The following is a 17,945-nucleotide window of genomic DNA, read 5'->3' on the forward strand; positions in this document are numbered from 1 at the left end:
ATCATTCACAGTGATGTAGCAGTGGTCTAAAATATTTGGGCCCCTGGTGGGGCAGATAATGTTCTGGTGGTACTTGGGCAATACCTTCCTTCGATTGGCTTGATTGAAGTCGCCAGTTACAATCAACAGGGCCTCGGGGTGTTCCATCTCCATGGTGTTAGTGGTGGAGTACAGCACATCCAGAGCCTCCTCAACCTTAGCATCACTGCCTGGTTCGGGACTTGCACCGTCTCAGACTGTAGGACCTTACAACAGATAGTGAGGACAGCTAAGAAGATCATTGGGGTTTCTTTTCCCTCCATTTCAGACATATACACCACATGCTGCATTCACGAGGCTAACAGCATTGTGGACGAACCCATATATCCTTCATTTAAATTCTTCTCCCTCCTGCCATCTGGCAGAAGATATACCAGAGGTTCAGTCTCTCACGGCCAGACTGTGCAATAGTTTCTTTCCCCAAGCCATCAGGCTCCATAACACTATATGATCACACTCTATTCCATTTGCAGTTTTTTGGGCAACTTTTTGAATTGCTGCTAAAACAATGATTTATTAATGATCATTCATTGTTACATTGTAATTTATTTAAAACTGTGCCTATTGTCAAGAATTACTGTGCTGTCTTGCATGTTTTGCACTTTTCTATGCACATTATGCTGCCCTGTGTATGACTGTACTCTCGTGTTGCCTGTGTTCATAAAGCATCTTGATACTGGAGGAACACAGTTTCATTTTTATTGGACCAGTTGTAAATGGTAGAAATGACAAATAAAATTACTCTACTCCACTCTTTACCCAGAGAATGGTTAGTCTGTGAAATTATCTGCCAAAGAAACAAATTGAGGCCGGATCAAAGGTTATGAGGTGAAAGCACGAACAGGGTACAAAGTTGGATGATCGGCCATGATCATATTGAATGGCAGAACAGGACTGAAGAGCTGAATGGCTTACACCTGTTCCTTTTATTTATGTTTCTATAATACAGGTGATGGGGTAGTGGTAATGTCACTTGATTTGTAACCTGAAAAACTAGGCTCATGTTCTGGGGATATGACTTTGAATCCAACAAACCAGATGGTGACAATTAAATGCAATTAGTAAATCGGAATTAAAAGCTAGTCTAATGGATAATAGGAAACCATTGTCATTTGTCTTTAGAAGGATCCAGAGTAAAACACACACAAATACACACCTGTACTGTTAGTGCCTTCAGTGGCACTTAAGTGCACTGTACGTGATGTCAATTTTTTGTAAATGATTTTCAGAACAAAATAGAAAAATTAGGAGAGAAAGAAAGATAATTAATATTGCAAGTCACAAACTGTGGGCAGCTTTGGACATTGAAAGTCGGATATTAGTTACTGATAGGAATGAAATATAGCAGGACTGGATGCATACTTTAACTAAGGTTTGCTATCAGAATATTGTGAAAAGGAAAGATTGGTGTCTCTATTGAAAACTTAGCCAATGGATGTTAACCATAAGAACACAATAATTCTCTCATGTGATAATATGCCCCTTTATGTGGCCAAGACTACACTTAGAATACACCCAGCAATCAAATAAGTGATGTAAGTCTGAAATTTGAAGAAGTCAGAGCTATGTGTCATTCCCACAATTAGACAATAAGATGACTGGTGTAATAAAATTCAATGACTTTGAACTGTAAAAAAGAGTAAAGAAGGGAATTCTGGAGATAATTAGAAGACCAGTCATGAGCTGAGTCAGAGAATACAAACTTAAAAATCACACAACACCAGGTTATAGTCCAACAGGTTTATTTGGAAGCACTAGCTTTCAGAGCACTGCTCCTCAATCACCTGATGAAGGAGCAGCACTCCGAAAGCTAGTGCTTCCAAATAAACCTGTTAGACTAGAACCTGGTGTTTTGTTATTTTTAACTTTGCACATCCCACCTCCCAATCAGAGAATGCAAGATTGTATGATCATGATTTCTCCATAAGGAAGGTGATAAACTCTCAACTTTATCTTTAAACGCTACTATTCTGACATCATGTCTCGCTTGTGCTGAACAAAGTTAATCATTGTTACCAACTGTGGTTGAGGTTGGATCATTGGATATCAGGTTATCTCAAAATCTAACAGATTGGCAAAATGGCACAGAAACATACCATTCAGCCCAACCAGTTCATGCTGGTGTCTATGTTGCACTTAGACTCCTCACACTTTTTCTTGCATAAATCCACCAGCTGGGCCATCGATCCCTATCTCCTTCATCCGCTTATCTAGTTTCCCTTTAAATGCATCTATATTATTGATTGCACCCACTCCATATACAGACTGACAAAGCCTTTGTACAACTTAATGCAGGAACATAGGCATTAGGACCAGGAATAGCAATTCAACCCTACCGAGCCCACTCCACCATTTAATGTGATCATGACTGATCTTATCCTGGTCTCAACTCCACTTTCCTACCTACTCCCCACAGCTCTTAATCCTGCTTTTCATTAGAAACATATCTACTTTTTTCTTGAATATGTTGATTGATTCTGCCTCCACTGCACTCTGGGATATTGAGTTCCACAGGTTCACAACCACCTGAGAGAAGTAGCTTCTCCTCAGCTCTATCTCCTCACTGTATGTCTATGGTCTCTTATTTGAGACCGTCCCACAAGGAGGGACATCTGTTCAACATTCACCCTATCAATCCCCTTTAGCATTTTACACGTGACAATCAGATGCCCCCTCATTCTTCTGAACTCCAGTGAGTACAAGCACATCTGCTCCTCATACGACAGCCCTTTCATCCCTGCAATCAATCTGGTGAACCTCCTCTGAACTACCAGCAGTGCCACCATATCCTTCATCAAGTAAGGAGAGCAAAACTGGACAAATTGCTCTATGTGTGGTCTCACCGATGCCATATAATTGTAACAACATATCTTTACTTTTATAATCCTTTCTTATTGTATGTTGCACCTGCACATCTATTGTCTGTGATTCATGCACAAAGACACCCAGATCCCTCTGCACTGACACACTTTGAATCTGCTTCCAATTTAAATAACAATTTGCCCCTTTATTTTTCCAAAGGGAACAATTGCACATATATCCACACTAAAGCCCATTTGCCATCTTCTGGCCTATTCCCCTGGCCTTAAATAGTTTTGCAGTAAAGAACCACAATTTTCTACAAGAATAGACTATTGTAAAAGGATTCACCAATAGATACATCACAAGGCCTTAACCATGATATGTACCTTTGACATAGGCGAAATATGGTTCTGCAGTATTGTAGCACTATCAAAGACTGCCTTAATTGTTTTCCAAATCAACCTGTTCAGGCAGACTGGAATAGGTGGGGTTTGGACTTGAACCTCCTACAGCCTTCTGGCACAGAGGTAAGGATGCTACAATGGCCCCTTCAAGGCAGCCTTGTTCACTTAGATTTTGCTTGCCACCCTTCAGTTGATATTCACTTGTGCAAAGTCCTTTCTCCCTCCACTGAAATTAGATTTCCCCTCATTTATTTTTCATACTCTGGATTGCTTCCTATAATCACTGCTCCAAAATGTTGCATACTGATACTTGATCCTCTTGGCCTAACTCATTCTCAACATGTAAAAGTAAAGTCACTTTAGTCCCAGAGGACTGCTCTCCCATTAACAGACCCGACTGGTGGTGAGTTTAACCTGAGAGTTCCTATGCCTCGGGCAAAGTGCAAGGTTAGGAATGTAGGACCTCATTGGTAACCTTAGCCTCTACAGGAATTGAAGCCATGCTGTTGGCATCACTCTCCATCCAGTCAACTGAGCTAACCAACCCCTTAGAACCAGGCCCAGCAACTCCTCCTTTCTTGTTGAATTGAAAACCAGGCAGAGTTTTTCCAGACCATGAATGGCACGGGCAATGGTAAGAAATTTAGCAAAATAAAGTGAGAGTTGAGACTCTTTTTGGCATCAAGACCAAAAAGGCACATTTTCCAACAAGTCTGGATATTGAGACGAGATCCTCGCTGGTGAGTGCCAAGAGACCTATTAAAATGGATTATTGCTCATTACCAACTCGTTACTATCTTATCAGGCGTCATTTCAACAGAGTTTCCCACTCTCCCATTTGTCAGATACAGACTTAAAATATTAAGAATTCCTGATATGAAAGTCTGAGCTGGCATCTGGAGACTCTAGTTCACTGCTTGCTCCTCCAGACCTTTATCTTGGACACCCAGAACCAATGTCTCAGATATGATCCTTAAGCAGCAGCTGCGCACATTCTATACCCATGGACCTTAGTATTTGAAACGTACAGCCTCCCGCTGTATCATCATGACAGAACTCCAATCTACTCACAGTAACTGCTTCACTTTGGAGCGCATCAACACCTTTCATTGGAATCCTGCTGGGAGGATAATTTGCTCATTTTGACAGGCGCCCAGTTCACAGTTTGGACCAGACTGCATCTTGGGGTTGCTCACTCATTCCTTTTGCACTCAATCACTTTGCTCCTACCTGGATCCTCACAGCACCCCTATCTTGTCTTGCCTTCATTTTTACATTTTGGTCCCTCAGCTCGACCTTAAAGGCTCATGGTACTTCTGTCTTGCTTTGCTATTGAGTACAAATAAAAAGCCAGGCAACTTGATATGCTTGTCATCAGTCATCATTCAAGAGGTGGAAATGTTGCTGTGTGGCACCATACTATGTTAGTTTTATTAAGATAAGATTCGCTACAATATGGAAACAGGCCCTTTGGCCCAACAAGTTCACATCAACCCTCTGAAGAGTAACCCACCCAGACCCATTCCCCTACCCTATATTTACCCCACAATGGGCAATTTAGCATGGCTAATTCACCTGACCAGCACATCTTTGGACTGTGGGAGGAATCCGGAGCACCCAGACGAAACCCATGCAGGCACAGGGAGAATTTGCAAACTCCACATAGACAGCCATCCGAGGAGGGAATCAAACCCGGGTACCTGGTGCTGTGAGGCAGCATGATAACCACTGAGCCACCGTGCCACCACCATGATCCACACATATCATGTGCCAGCAATATATGCGCCAAATTAATTGCATGTGCCTCAAACAATTGTCCATGTCCCAAACTCAAAGAGAAGTATGTCTCAGTTAAATCTAAGGAGACACTTTTAAGGCTGGGGGCCCCAGCATACAAAGTCAAAGGCAACCTCAATATCATTCCAGGGGCTTTGGCATGGTCAATCAGCCACTTGAGGCTGTGAGGGTCAGGGTCTTTTCCATGTAAGGATTCAGGAGCTGAATGTCGGGCACTCCACCAGTAGTCCTGGCTTTTTCAGCACCATTATAGGCTATTTTTTCCTGGACTGAGATAAAAGGTGGGATTGAGTGAGATGAAATAGGCTGATGAAGCTGTCATTGCTGGTATAGGTTGGAGAAAATATCAGAGATGAATACTCCCAAATAAGTAAGTAGTCCAGCCACAGGCATTGAGTTTGGGTGTGGTGGTATTGAAGGGGCATTGAGTCATTGACCTTCTCTCAGCACTCCTATATTCAGCATTCAAATTCAACCTTCCAAAATGAATCACTTCGCGTTTATCCAGGTTGAATTCCATCTGCCACTTCTCAGCCCAGCTTTGCATCCTGTCAATGTCTTGTAGCCTGCAACAACCCTCTATGATATCTACAACACCACTGATCTTTGAGTTATCCCACCCCTCCACTTCTTCATCCAAATAATTTATAAAAATTACAAAGGGCAAAGGCCCAAGAACAGATACCTATGGAACACCACTGGTCACCGACCTCCAGGAGGAATACTTTCCACTACCACTCACTGTCATCTTTCGGCCAGCCAATTCTGCATCCAGACAGCCAAATTTCCCTGTATCCCACACCTCCTAACTTTCTAAATGAGCCTACTGTGGGGAAACCTTATCTAATGACTTACTGAAATCCATATACACCACATCCACTGCTCCACCTTCATCAACTTGTCTCGTCACATCCTCAAATAACTCAATAAGGCTCGTGAGGCTTGACCTGGCCCTCACAAAGCCATGCTGATGATCTTTAATCAAACTATATTTTTCCAAATAGTCATAAATCCCTTCTCTCAGAATCCTTTTCAGTACCTTGCTTATCACAGATGTAAGACTGATTGGTCTGTAATTCCCAGGGATTTCCCTATTCCCTTTCTTGAACAGAGGAACAACATTCGCCTCCCTCCAATCATCCAGTACTACTCCCATGGAGAGTGAGGATGCAAAGATCATCGCCAGAGGCTCAGCAATTTTATTCCTCACTTCTCGTAGTAACTTGGATATATCTGATCTGGCTCTGGGGACTTATCTATCTTGATGCTTCCCAGAATGTCCAGCACATCTACTTTCTTAATATCAGTCTGTTCAATCTATTAACCTGGTCCATGGTGTTCTCACTATCAACGGGCTCCCTCTCTCTATTGAATAGTGAAGGAAAAAACTGATTTAGGGCCTCCCCTACCTCTTCAGACTCCAGGCCCAAATTCCCACCACTATCCCTGATCAGCCCTACCGTCTCTCTGATCATTCTCTTCTTCCTCACGTAAGTGCAGAAAGACTTTAGGTTTTCCCTGATTCTTCCTGCCAAGGCTTTTTCATGCCCTCTCCTAGCTCTCTCCTCAGTCCATTTTTCAGTTATTTCCTAGCTACCCTGTAATCCTCTCAAGCTGTGCCAGTTCCTTGCTTCCTCAACCTGAAGTAAGCTTCGTTTTTCCTCTTGACGATAAGCTCCTCTTCTCTTGTCATCCAAGGCTCCTTCACCTTATCACTCCTTGCCTGTCTCAGTGGGACAAGGTTATCTAACACTTATAACAATTACTCCTTAAACAGCCTCCACATTTCTGTTGTGCTTTCCCCCTACAACAATTGTTCCCAATTATGCTCCACAGCTCCAGTCTAATAGCAGTATAATTTCCCCTCCCCCAATTAAATACCTTCCCATACTGTCTGGTCCTACACTTCTCCATGCCTACGGTAAAGGTGAGGCAGGTGTGGTCATTGTCACCGAAATGCTCTCCCACCAAGAGATCTGACACCTGGCCTGGGTCATTGCCTAGCACCAAATCCAATACGACCTCCCCCCGCAGTCCATCAAAGTTTTACCTGCACATCAGCCAATACCATTTATTGTATCCGTTGCTCCCGATGCGGTCTCCTCTACATTGGGGAGACTGGATGCCTCCTAGCAGAGTGCTTTAGGGAACATCTCTGGGACACCCGCACCAATCAACCACTCCGCCCTGTGGCCCAACATTTCAACTCCCCCTCCCACTCTGCCGAGGACATGGAGGTCTTGAGCCTCCTTCACCGCCGCTCCCTCACCACCCGACGCCTGGAGGAAGAATGCCTCATCTTATGCCTCGGAACACTTCAACCCCAGGGCATCAATGTGAACTTCAACAGCTTCCTCATTGCCCCTTACCCCACCTCACCCCAGTCCCAAACTTCCAGCTCAGCACTATCCCCATGACTTGTCCTACCTGCCTATCTTCTTTTCCACCTATCCACTCCACCCTCCTCCTTGACCTATCACCTTCATCCCCTCCCCCACTCACATATTGTACTCTATGCTACTTTCTCCCCACCCCACCCTCCTCTCATTTATCTCTCCACCCTTCAGGCACTCTGCCTGTATTCCTGATGAAGGGCTTTTGCCTGAAACGTCGATTTTCCTGCTCCTCGGATGCTGCCTGACCTGCTGTGCTTTTCCAGCACCACTAATCCAGAATCTAGTTTCCAGCATCTGCAGTCATTGTTTTTCCCCCCTAGTCGGCCTATCTACATATTTATCATGATGTTACCTGCGCTGGAATGGGTTTAGTTATGAAGAGAGTTTAATAGACTGGGGTTACCTTCCTTGGAGCAGAGGCGACTGAGTGGGGACCTGGTTGAGATGTATATAAGTATGAGGGGCATAGACATAACAGATAAGAAGAAATATTTCCCCTTAGTGGAGTGATTCTACAATCAGAGTCCATATATTTAAGGTACGGGGCAGGAGGATTAGAGGGAGTATGAGGAAAAACTTTTTCACGCAAAGGGTAGTATGAATTTTGAGCTGTCTGCAAGTATGGTAAAAGCAGAAACCCTTGAGAAGTATCTAGATCTATTTTTGTGCTGTATGACTCAATGACCTTATGAATGTGAATGAGTGTGCACTTTCAACATGGAGGCATACAAGGCCAAGTGCTAGAAAATGGCATTAGAACAGTTGGGTGATTGTTTTTGTCTGGCACAGACTCAGAGCCAAAGGGTCTTTTTTTCTGTTCTGTAGACCTCTATAGCTTTAAACCTACTAGATGTTTTTGAGGACTTAATTAGTGGTATACTCAGGAAAGATGTATCCCAGGCTATTGAGGGATGCAAGGGAAGAGATATCAGGGGTCCTGGGTGTAATTTGCAAATCCACAGGTGAGGCTTGAGACAACTAGAGGACTGCTAACATTGTTCCATTATTTTACAAAAAGGAGGATTGAATACACCAGTAAATTACAAGCCAGACAGACTAACCTCAAATGATGAGGAAGTTATTACAAAGAATTCTAAGTGATGGAATACATCTACTCTTGGAGAGACATGGATTGATGAGGGATAGTCGCCGTGGATTTGTAAAGAGAAGGTTGTGTTGACTAATTTGATCCAATTCTCTGAGGATGTAACTGCATGTGTTGGTGGGAATAATGCGTTTGATGTGATTTACATTGATTTTAGCAAGGTTTTTGATAAAGCCCCTCATGGAAAAGTGCTCAAGAAAGTAAGAGTGCATGGGAGCCGTTGGATTCAAATTTAGCTGAGAGGCAGGAAGCAGAGGGTGATGGTAAAATGATGTTTCTGTAACTGGAAGTCAGTTTCTGAGGGGGTTCCACTGGGCTCGCTTGCTGTTTATTGTTTGCATTAAATGACTTGGACTTAAATATAGGGGGTATAATCAAGAGGTTTGTGGATGTCACAAAAATTGATTGGGTAGTAAATAATGAGGAGGAGTCATAATCTGCAGGAGGATGTCAACAAACTGCTTGTTTGGACAGAGAAATGTGTTAGGGTAAAGCACTTGAGGAGAACTAACAAAGATAAGGAATTTCACTATGAATGGCAGGGCCCTGGAAAGTACTGAACAGGAGAGGCCTCTGGTCTTTGAGAACATATCCATAAATCCCTGAAGTTAGTAGGGCAGGTGGATAGAAAAATTAAGGCATCATTTGGGATACTTGCCTTTATCACCTGATGCATAAAATACTAGATAAGAGAGGCTTACAAAATGTATATTACATTGGTTAGATCACAATTGTTGTACTATGTGCAATTTTGGTAACTACTGTTATGAGGTTGAAGGTGCATACTGTATTTTTAAGAGAGAGAATGCTGTTCTGAATTGAGAGATTACAAGCACTTGTGTATACAACTGGATGGCAGTCCCAGAGTGTACTGGAAAATTGAAAATATGTAACATTTGGCTGTGTAATGGATACCTGAGATTTGGTTGCTGTTTTGACAATGATTCAAATTTAACAATCAGTTTAAATTATGCCCCAGAATACTAAAACCCAATCGAGTTTGAATTTATTATTTTGCCCATAATGAGATGATCATTTGTTGGGGGGGGGGGGGGGGGGGGTATAAAATGCTGACATTTTGAAAATTGGTCAGAGAGCAACTGCTGTCGAAAGAGAAACTACCAGAGAGCTAATTGCCCATCTAATAATATGCTCTTAAAGAAATTTTTAAAATCCCCTCTATCAAAGGTACCTTTCCATGTAAAGTCTATTTGCAGTAAAAAGAAAGATGACCCAGGGAGATCAGCAGAAAAACTGAAGACAGCAGGGAAGACAAAGTCGGAATATTTTGAGATTAAGTTAATGTAATTTTAATTAGTGTTTATTGGAACAGCATATTTAGTAGAATTGGGGTTAGATAGTAAATAGTTAAGAGAAAGGGGGGCTTGGATTTGTAAATAGTTTTTTTTGTTTAATGTTCACGGTTAGTTAGAAAAATAAATTGATGTTTTTTCTTTAAATAGTGGAATTTTAACAGATTACAAGGTGAGATAGGCTTTTCTGAGTGCTTGGGGTTGAAAAATGTGGTGCTGGAAAAACACAGCAGGCCAGACAGCATCTGAGGAGCAGGAGAATCAACGTTTTGTGCATAAGCCCTTCTTCAGGAATCTGAGTGCTTGGTTTAATTAACAGGGGGGTTCAACTACAGCTTTGTAACACTACACCATAGGAAGGATGTAATGCAATAGAGAATGTGCAGAGAAAATTTACCAGAATACTATTTATGGTGAAGGTTTTGAGCAATGAGCAAACATTGAATAGGATGGTGTTGATTTCTTTGGAACAGTGAAATTTCAAAAATAACCTAATAGAGGTATATAAGATTATGACATATATGAACAGAGTGGATAAGAAAGCACTTCTTCCATTAGTAGAGGGGTCAAAATAGAGGGGCATAGATTTAAGGTAAGAGATAGAATACTAAGGGGAGAGTTGATGAGAATTTGTTTTCACCCAGACTGTGTTGGGAGTCTGGAACTCACTGCCTGAGAGTGGTTGAATCAGAAATATTCATTTGCATTGACACAGCCTCCTGGGCTGTTGGCCAAGACGTAGAAAATTGGATTAGTGTAGTCCGATTTTTGTTGACTGGCATGGTCATGATGGGCTAAATGACCTCTTTTCATTCTATAAATGTCTCTGGATCTATGAGTATCAGTCAATGTGCTATATTTCAATTTATAAAGAGCTTTCGATAAAGTCATATACAAAATATTAGTAACTAGAATTGGATAACATCAGATTCAGGATAATTTACTCACATGAATCAGGAATGACTAACAAAAAGAAGTGACTAAAAGGAAGTGAAAGGCAGTAGTGTCGTAGTAATGTTGCTGGTTTTGTAATCCAGACACTCTGGGTATGTTGGTTCAAATCTCCATCCTGCTTTAATGGGTGACATTTAAATTCATTTCTGGGGTGGCATGGTGGCTCAGTGGTTAGCACTGTTGCCTTACAACACCAGGGACTCAGGTTTGATTCTAGTCTTGAGCGACTATGTGGAGTTTGTACATTTTTCCCATGTCTGCATGGGCCTCCAGGTGCTCCAGTCCAAAGATGTGCAGGTTAGGTGTATAGGCCGTGTAAATTGCCCCGTAGTGTCCAAGGTTATGTAGGCTAGGTGGATTAGCCATGGGAAACACATGGGATTGGTCTGGGTGGGATGCTTTCTGAAGAAGCAGTACGAACTCAATGGGCTGAATGGCCTGCACTGCAGGGGTTCTCTGAGGAATAAATGGACTTTTCTCTGCTTGTAATTAATGGGGTACTCCAAGGATCAGTGCTTGGGCCTCAGTGATTTACAATCCATATTAATGATCTGAATGTGGGGACCCAATGTTATATTTCCAAGTTTGCTAGTGACACAAAACTAGAAGGAAATGTCAGTTGTAAAGAGATTTCAAAGTAGCTTCAAGGGAATTTAGACAGGCTAAGTGAGAAAGCAAGAGCATAACAGAGCATTGAAAAATGCAAAGTTATCAAAATCTATCAATTTGATGGGAAAAACAAAGCACAGAACTTTTCTTAAATGTGCAAGAATGGAAAATAATAATATCCAAAGAGATCTGGGTGTGCTCAGTGAGTCACTGAAATATGTTGATACAGCAAGCAATTAAGATGGCAAATATTAGAATTTTGTTGTAAGAGGGTTTTAGTATGAGTACAAAAGTCTTACTGCAATTGTATGGATCATTTTTAAGAGACATTTGGAGTATTGCATACAATTTCAATTTCTTTACAATAGAAAGGGTATACTTGCCCTTGACGTAAAGATTCACTGATTTGATCCCTGTGACTGTCTTATGAGAAGACTAGCATATATTTTCTAGAGTTTTGAATGAGACATCATCTCATAGAGACACATTAAATTCTTACAGGATCTGGAACGCTGGGGACTGAGTCTCAAGATAAGGGGTAAGGCCATATAGGATTGACACGAGCAGAAGTATCTTCATTCAGTGATTGATGAATCTTTGGAATTCTCCATTTGAGAAAGGTGTAGAAGCTCAGACATTAAGTATATTCAAGATTAACATATTTCTAGATATTAAAGATATCAAGGAATATGAGGATAGTGCAGAAAAATTCTGTGAAGTTAAATGATCAGCCATCATCTGGAATGACAAAGCAGTTGCCTTTGAGAAGGTGGTGGTGAAGTGCGTTTTTGGACGATTACAATCCATGTACTGTAGCACACCTACAATGTCTTTAGGGAGAGAATTCAAGAATTTTTACCCAAGAACATTGAAGGAACGGCGATATATTTCCTTCCAAGCCAGGATGTTGAATGGCTTGGAGGGGAACTTGCAGGTGGTGGCTGTCCTTTGTACTTGCTGTCCTTGTTCTTCTTGCTGAAAACAGTTGTGGGTTAGGAAGGTATCAATCATATAAGGATCTTTGGCAGATTTCTGCTGTGTATCTTGTACACAATACACACTGCTGCTACTGAATGTTGGTAATGGTACATATGGATTTAATGGCAATCAAGTAGGCTTCTTTGTTTTGAATGGTGCAAAGCTTGAGTGTTGTTGGAGATGTACTCAGTCAGGCAAGTGATTGATTTATTGTCACATATACCAAGGTACAGTGAAAAGTTTGTTTACTAGCAATACAAACAAATCATAGTAAGAAAGGATATACAGATCAAAAAAAACTTAGAGGCATACAAGTTACATTGCACAGGGTATGCACTAGGCAAGATCAGCATTAGCAAGGTCAGCATTATTTGAGGCTAGAGAGCTCATTCATCAGTCTAATAATGACCAGGAAGAAGCTGGTCCTGAACCTGCTGGTACATGCATTCATGCTTCTGTATCTTGCCTGACAGAAAAGGTTGTAGGAGATCATTACTGGGGTGCAATGGGTTTTTGATGATGTTGGCAGCCATTCCACGGCAGCAAGCCAAGTAAACGGAGTGCATGGACAGAAGGTTAGCTTCCGTGATGGTCTGGGCTGTGCACACCACCTATTGTAGTTTCTTACTGTCCTCGGCAGAGTAGTTGCCAAACTAGGCCATTATGCAGCCAGATTATATGCTCTCAATGGTGCATCTGTAGAAGTTGGTAAGTGTCCGTCTGGACATGCCAAAATTCCTGAGATACCTGAGGAAAAAGAGGCATTGTTGTGCTTTCTTGACCTCCGCATCTACATGAGAAGTCCAGGGCAGGTTGTCGATTATCGCCATTCCAAGAACTTGACGCTCTCCACTCTCTCAACCTCACTTCTGTTGATGTAGATGGGGCGTGTTATCCTCCTTTCTTTCTGAAATCAATGATCAGTTCTTTAGTTTTGCCAACACTGAGAGGTTGTTGTCATTGCACCATGTCACCAAGCCCTCTATCTCCCTTCTGCATTTTGACTTGTCATTGTTAGATATCCATCCAACCATAGCAAATTTGCAGATGGCATTTGTTTGGAATTTGACAATACAATCATAGGTGCACAAGGAATACAGTAGGAGACTGATGACACATCCTAGGGGGGCTCCAGTGTTGAGTGTTATTGTAGAGGACATGCAGTTACCTATTTTCACTGACTGCCATCTGAGGGTTAGAGAGCTGAGGATCCAGTTGCAAAGGACAGAGCCGAGACCAATATCACGGAGTTTTGAGATCAGTCTGGAGGGGAAAATGTTGTTGAAGGCAGAGCTGTAATCAATGAGTAGGATCTAACATAGGTGTCCTTGTTTTCCAGATGTTCCAGGGATGAGTGTAGGGTTAGGATAGGGATATGGCAAATAGTGAGTATTCCATCACACCCCTGACTTGTGTTTTGAAGATTGTGAACAGGCTTTGGAGAGTCAGGAGGTGAGTTACTTGGTGCAGTATTCCTAGCCTCTACACAACTTTATTCCAGACATTTCAAAAGGGGATAGGATGAGGTACAATATTACAAAAGTCAAAATAGCCCATTTTAACATTCCAAATATTTATTTTATGATACACCATTTTCATCAATTAACTGCGTGTAATGTATTTGTAATTCCTTTTAGAGTCAGACAATTATCTTCTAAGCATTAACTAGATCTTCAGGTAAAGGCTCTTTTATGAAACCTTTGTGGAATGTTTGATCGCTTCACTTAAGCAGATCTGTTATGAAATTTATCATTGGTCCTTTACTCTCATTCATTCTATCCTCGTCTAACAATGACAAATGGTCATAGCAAAGTAAGATATACAATATTAATCAAAGCTATAGGTAGGCAGGTAACACATATTTCAGTTCTAAGGATCCAATTGAGAACTTTTAACTTATTTCTTTATTTTTCTATGTTGGCCTTAAGACTTTGTGCCTAGGTATCTTGTACCTAAGGTGCACCAGGAATGACAATACTTTTCAGTACTTGAGTATGACAATAAACCTAATTCTAATTGCTCTAACCAGGTTCTGAAAATAGTCTCAATGCACAAGTTGCAAAATATGCAAAACTGAGGTTACAGAGTCAATAATCAGTCAGTCTGAGATTTATAGAGACCACTGCATTCATTTCATCAGTTAAGCAAGTAGCTTGAAAGTGGCAATAAGGCATTCTTGCATGTTGATGCAGAATGGGAGGTTGTTATGGTTCTGTTCGCCAAGCTGGAAATTTTTGTTGTAAACGTTTCGTCCCCTGTCTAGATGACATCCTCAGTGCTTGGGAGCCTCCTGTGAAGCGCTTCTGTGGTGTTTCCTCCGGCATTTATAGTGGCCTGTCCCTGCCGCTTCCAGTTGTCAGTTTCAGCTGTCCGCTGTAGTGGCCGGTATATTGGGTCCAGGTCGATGTGTTTGTTGATGGAGTTTGTGGATGAGTGCCATGCTTCTAGGAATTCCCTGGCTGTTCTTTGTTTCGCTTGCCCTATAATGGTAGTGTTGTCCCAGTCAAATTCATGTTGCTTGTCGTCTGCGTGTGTGGCTACTAAGGATAGCTGGACGTGGCGTTTCGTGGCTAGTTGATGTTCATGGATGGGGATCGTTAGCTGTCTTCCTGTTTGTACTATATAGTGTTTTGTGCAGCTAACGATCCCCATCCATGAACATCAACTAGCCACGAAATGCCTCGACCAGCTATCCTTAGTAGCCACACACGCAGACGACAAGCAACATGAATTTGACTGGGACAACACTACCATTATAGGGCAAGCGAAACAAAGAACAGCCAGGGAATTCCTAGAAGCATGGCACTCATCCACAAACTCCATCAACAAACACATCGACCTGGACCCAATATACCGGCCACTACAGCGGACAGCTGAAACTGACAACCGGAAGCGGCAGGGACAGGCCACTATAAATGCCGGAGGAAACACCACAGAAGCGCTTCACAGGAGGCTCCCAAGCACTGAGGATGTCATCTAGACAAGGGACGAAACGTTTACAACAAAAATTTCCAGCTTGGCGAACAGAACCACAACAACGAGCACCCGAGCTACAAATCTTCACCCAAACTTTGAAGAATGGGATGGTGTATAGAGAAAATTATGTTTGATCAATCCATTCAAATGAGTAAGGGAACAGTTTAATAAAAACAAGAGACCAAACAACAGTAAACTATACAAGATACAAACTACATTAAGCTCCAACTCTTTATGCTGTTGACTGCAATTAAGCACCACAGCGCTATAAAATATGATTAATGAAAGTACAGTTTGCATGCTTGATTTGTGATCGAGGGCTTTGCGGTACTTGATCACCTCCAGAGTTATTAAGGGCACGTTTACAGCCGACACAAACTAATACAATTTGACACCATAAAAGAAATTTCTGGAGAAACTCAGTCGGTCTAGCAGCACCTTTGGGAAGAATGCAGAGTTAATGTTTCGAGTCTGGTGACTCATTTCTGAACTCAGTTCTGATTAAGACCGACTGGACTCGAAACTCTGCTTTCTTTCCACAGGGAGAAAGTGAGGACTGCAGATGCTGGAGATGAGAGTCCAGAGTGTGGTGCTGGAAAAGCACAGGAGGTCAGGCAACATCCGATGAGCAGCAGAATCGACATTTCGGACAAAAGTCCTTCATCAGGTGCTGCCCGTCTGCTAGGTTTCTCCAGCAATTTCCGGTTTTGTTTCGGATCTCCAGATCTTTGTTACATTTTACTGATCGACATTAAAATGCAATTGGAAATGATAATGAGTGGAGATTGGGCATTTATTTTGATGAATTAGAAAACATTGTTTGGGTAGAGAGGGTATTACAATATGGCAACAGGTGCAATGAGAATGAAGTGAACTGAATGGGGTTCACAGAAAATTGGGGAGGTGATATGGTGGTATTTTAGATGTAGTGGTTGGAATACATTTTAAACATCGAGATTTTGTTTCTAAAAGTAACAAACACGTCGTGCTATAAGAAACAACTTGTTAGTTCCAGTTTAACAACACGTCTACCGAAATAAAAAGTGGGGTTTAAAACCTACAGTACGGTGAATGGTGTCAGGACGTTGCCAGACATGGTGCCTCGAATCCCAGAGGGTATTTCAGTGAGAATCTTCATGCTGTTCTCATCCTCCTCCGTGGTGTTGCTGTTGTGCTTGGAGTGCGGAGATTTGCTGCCATTGCCGCTGGATTCGGTGGGGGCCGCCTCCCCGAGGTCGACGGCCGCATCGTGGCTGTGCGAGCCCACCGGCTTGGCTGGGTGGCACGACAGGATGTTGATGTAGCAGCGGCACAGCTCCGGGCACACGGCCTGAGGTGACTCGGATAGCTCCGGCTGGGGCAGCTGCCTCTGCGGCTGCGGCTGCGGCTCCGGTTGCGGGTGCGGGTGCGGATTCGGCTGCGGCTGCGGCTGCGGCTGCGGCAACTCGCTTGAGTCGTTATGGTGCAGCACCACCATCGTCTTCCGGGCGGCCGAGCAGCGACAGAGCAACAGGCACGAAGCCAGGGTCAAGAGGCCAGAGCTGCTCGCTATCATCCTTTTACTCGCCTCTCATCGCTCATTGATATCCTCAGGACCCTCCTCCCCCCACCCACCAACCGCCCGCCACCGGAGGGTCGATTTTAATATGGCGAGAGAGCGAGAGAGATAATATTATCAGGAAAGGGTTGCGGCCTGGAAGCCAATCGTTGCCATGGTGAGTGAAGGCTCTCTCCCCGCCCCCTGGCCCGAGCACCACTTCTGCGCCTGTGCACCTCCTTTGTCCCCGTGGCCCGTCGCTTGGAGACGAGCATCGCGTCATCACAACAATAGGGAACGGCCCCGCCCACCTTCCAAAGTGAGCTCCGCTTTGTTTGGAGGCCATTCGGGCCGTCTTGTCTGCCTGTAAGCGCCTCCACTGAGCATTTTTGACTTCGTTGCCAATCTCTCGCCTTTTGCCCGCAATCCTGCACGTTGTTTCTACATTTTCTTTATCATGGCCCCCTAGATTAATAGTGGTGCTATTCAGTAACCTAGATTAATATTCTGTGGACAGGAGTTCAAAACCCACCATAGCAGACGCCAGAATTTGAATTCAACAAAAATCTGGAATTAAAATGTTCACTTCCCATCTCCAACATCTTCAATCCTCACTTTCTCCCAGTCAATTAAAACCTTACTGTGAAGCCTCTTCCAAGGATGCACATCTTGAAGAAGTTCTCCTCCTCCCTCTACAAGGATCTCAGTGAGAGATCCTATTGCACATACCTATCACATTCCCAGCTACCTTCACCCCAGCCCCACACCCCTCCCATTTATCTCTCAGTCCCATTTGGGCTCCTTCCCCACTTTCCTGATGAAGAGCTTATGCTCGAAGTGTCGACTCATGGAACTATTCTCATAAACCATCTCTGCACTTTTTGCATTGAATTCACACCCTAAAATGTTGCCAGTATAACTTAAGCATAACCTCCCTGCTCATGTATTGTATACTGCTACTCTATGAACTCTGGTATACAGTATACTTTCCTAACAGTTCGGTCTCTCTGTCCTGACTCCTATAATAATTTGAAC

The 17,945-nt window shown here is 42.9% G+C and overlaps 1 protein-coding gene across 3 annotated transcripts in view; it reads right to left on the reverse strand.

Annotated features, from left to right (window-relative positions):
• Positions 1-17,082, reverse strand: part of LOC122550094 (uncharacterized) — a 146,765-nt gene extending 129,683 nt beyond the window's left edge. For all 3 annotated transcript variants that reach the window (XM_043690664.2, XM_043690666.2, XM_043690663.2), the window contains exon 1: positions 16,435-17,082. In XM_043690664.2, the coding sequence (XP_043546599.2) occupies positions 16,435-16,928 (494 nt within the window). In that variant the 5' untranslated portion in view covers positions 16,929-17,082. The remainder of the gene's footprint in view (positions 1-16,434) is intronic.
• Between the last annotated feature and the right edge of the window lie 863 nt (positions 17,083-17,945).

This window comes from Chiloscyllium plagiosum, unplaced genomic scaffold, assembly GCF_037043375.1.
Source record: "Chiloscyllium plagiosum isolate Xiang-an unplaced genomic scaffold, Cpla_swu_hap1 HiC_scaffold_5, whole genome shotgun sequence".
Lineage (NCBI taxonomy): Eukaryota > Metazoa > Chordata > Chondrichthyes > Orectolobiformes > Hemiscylliidae > Chiloscyllium > Chiloscyllium plagiosum.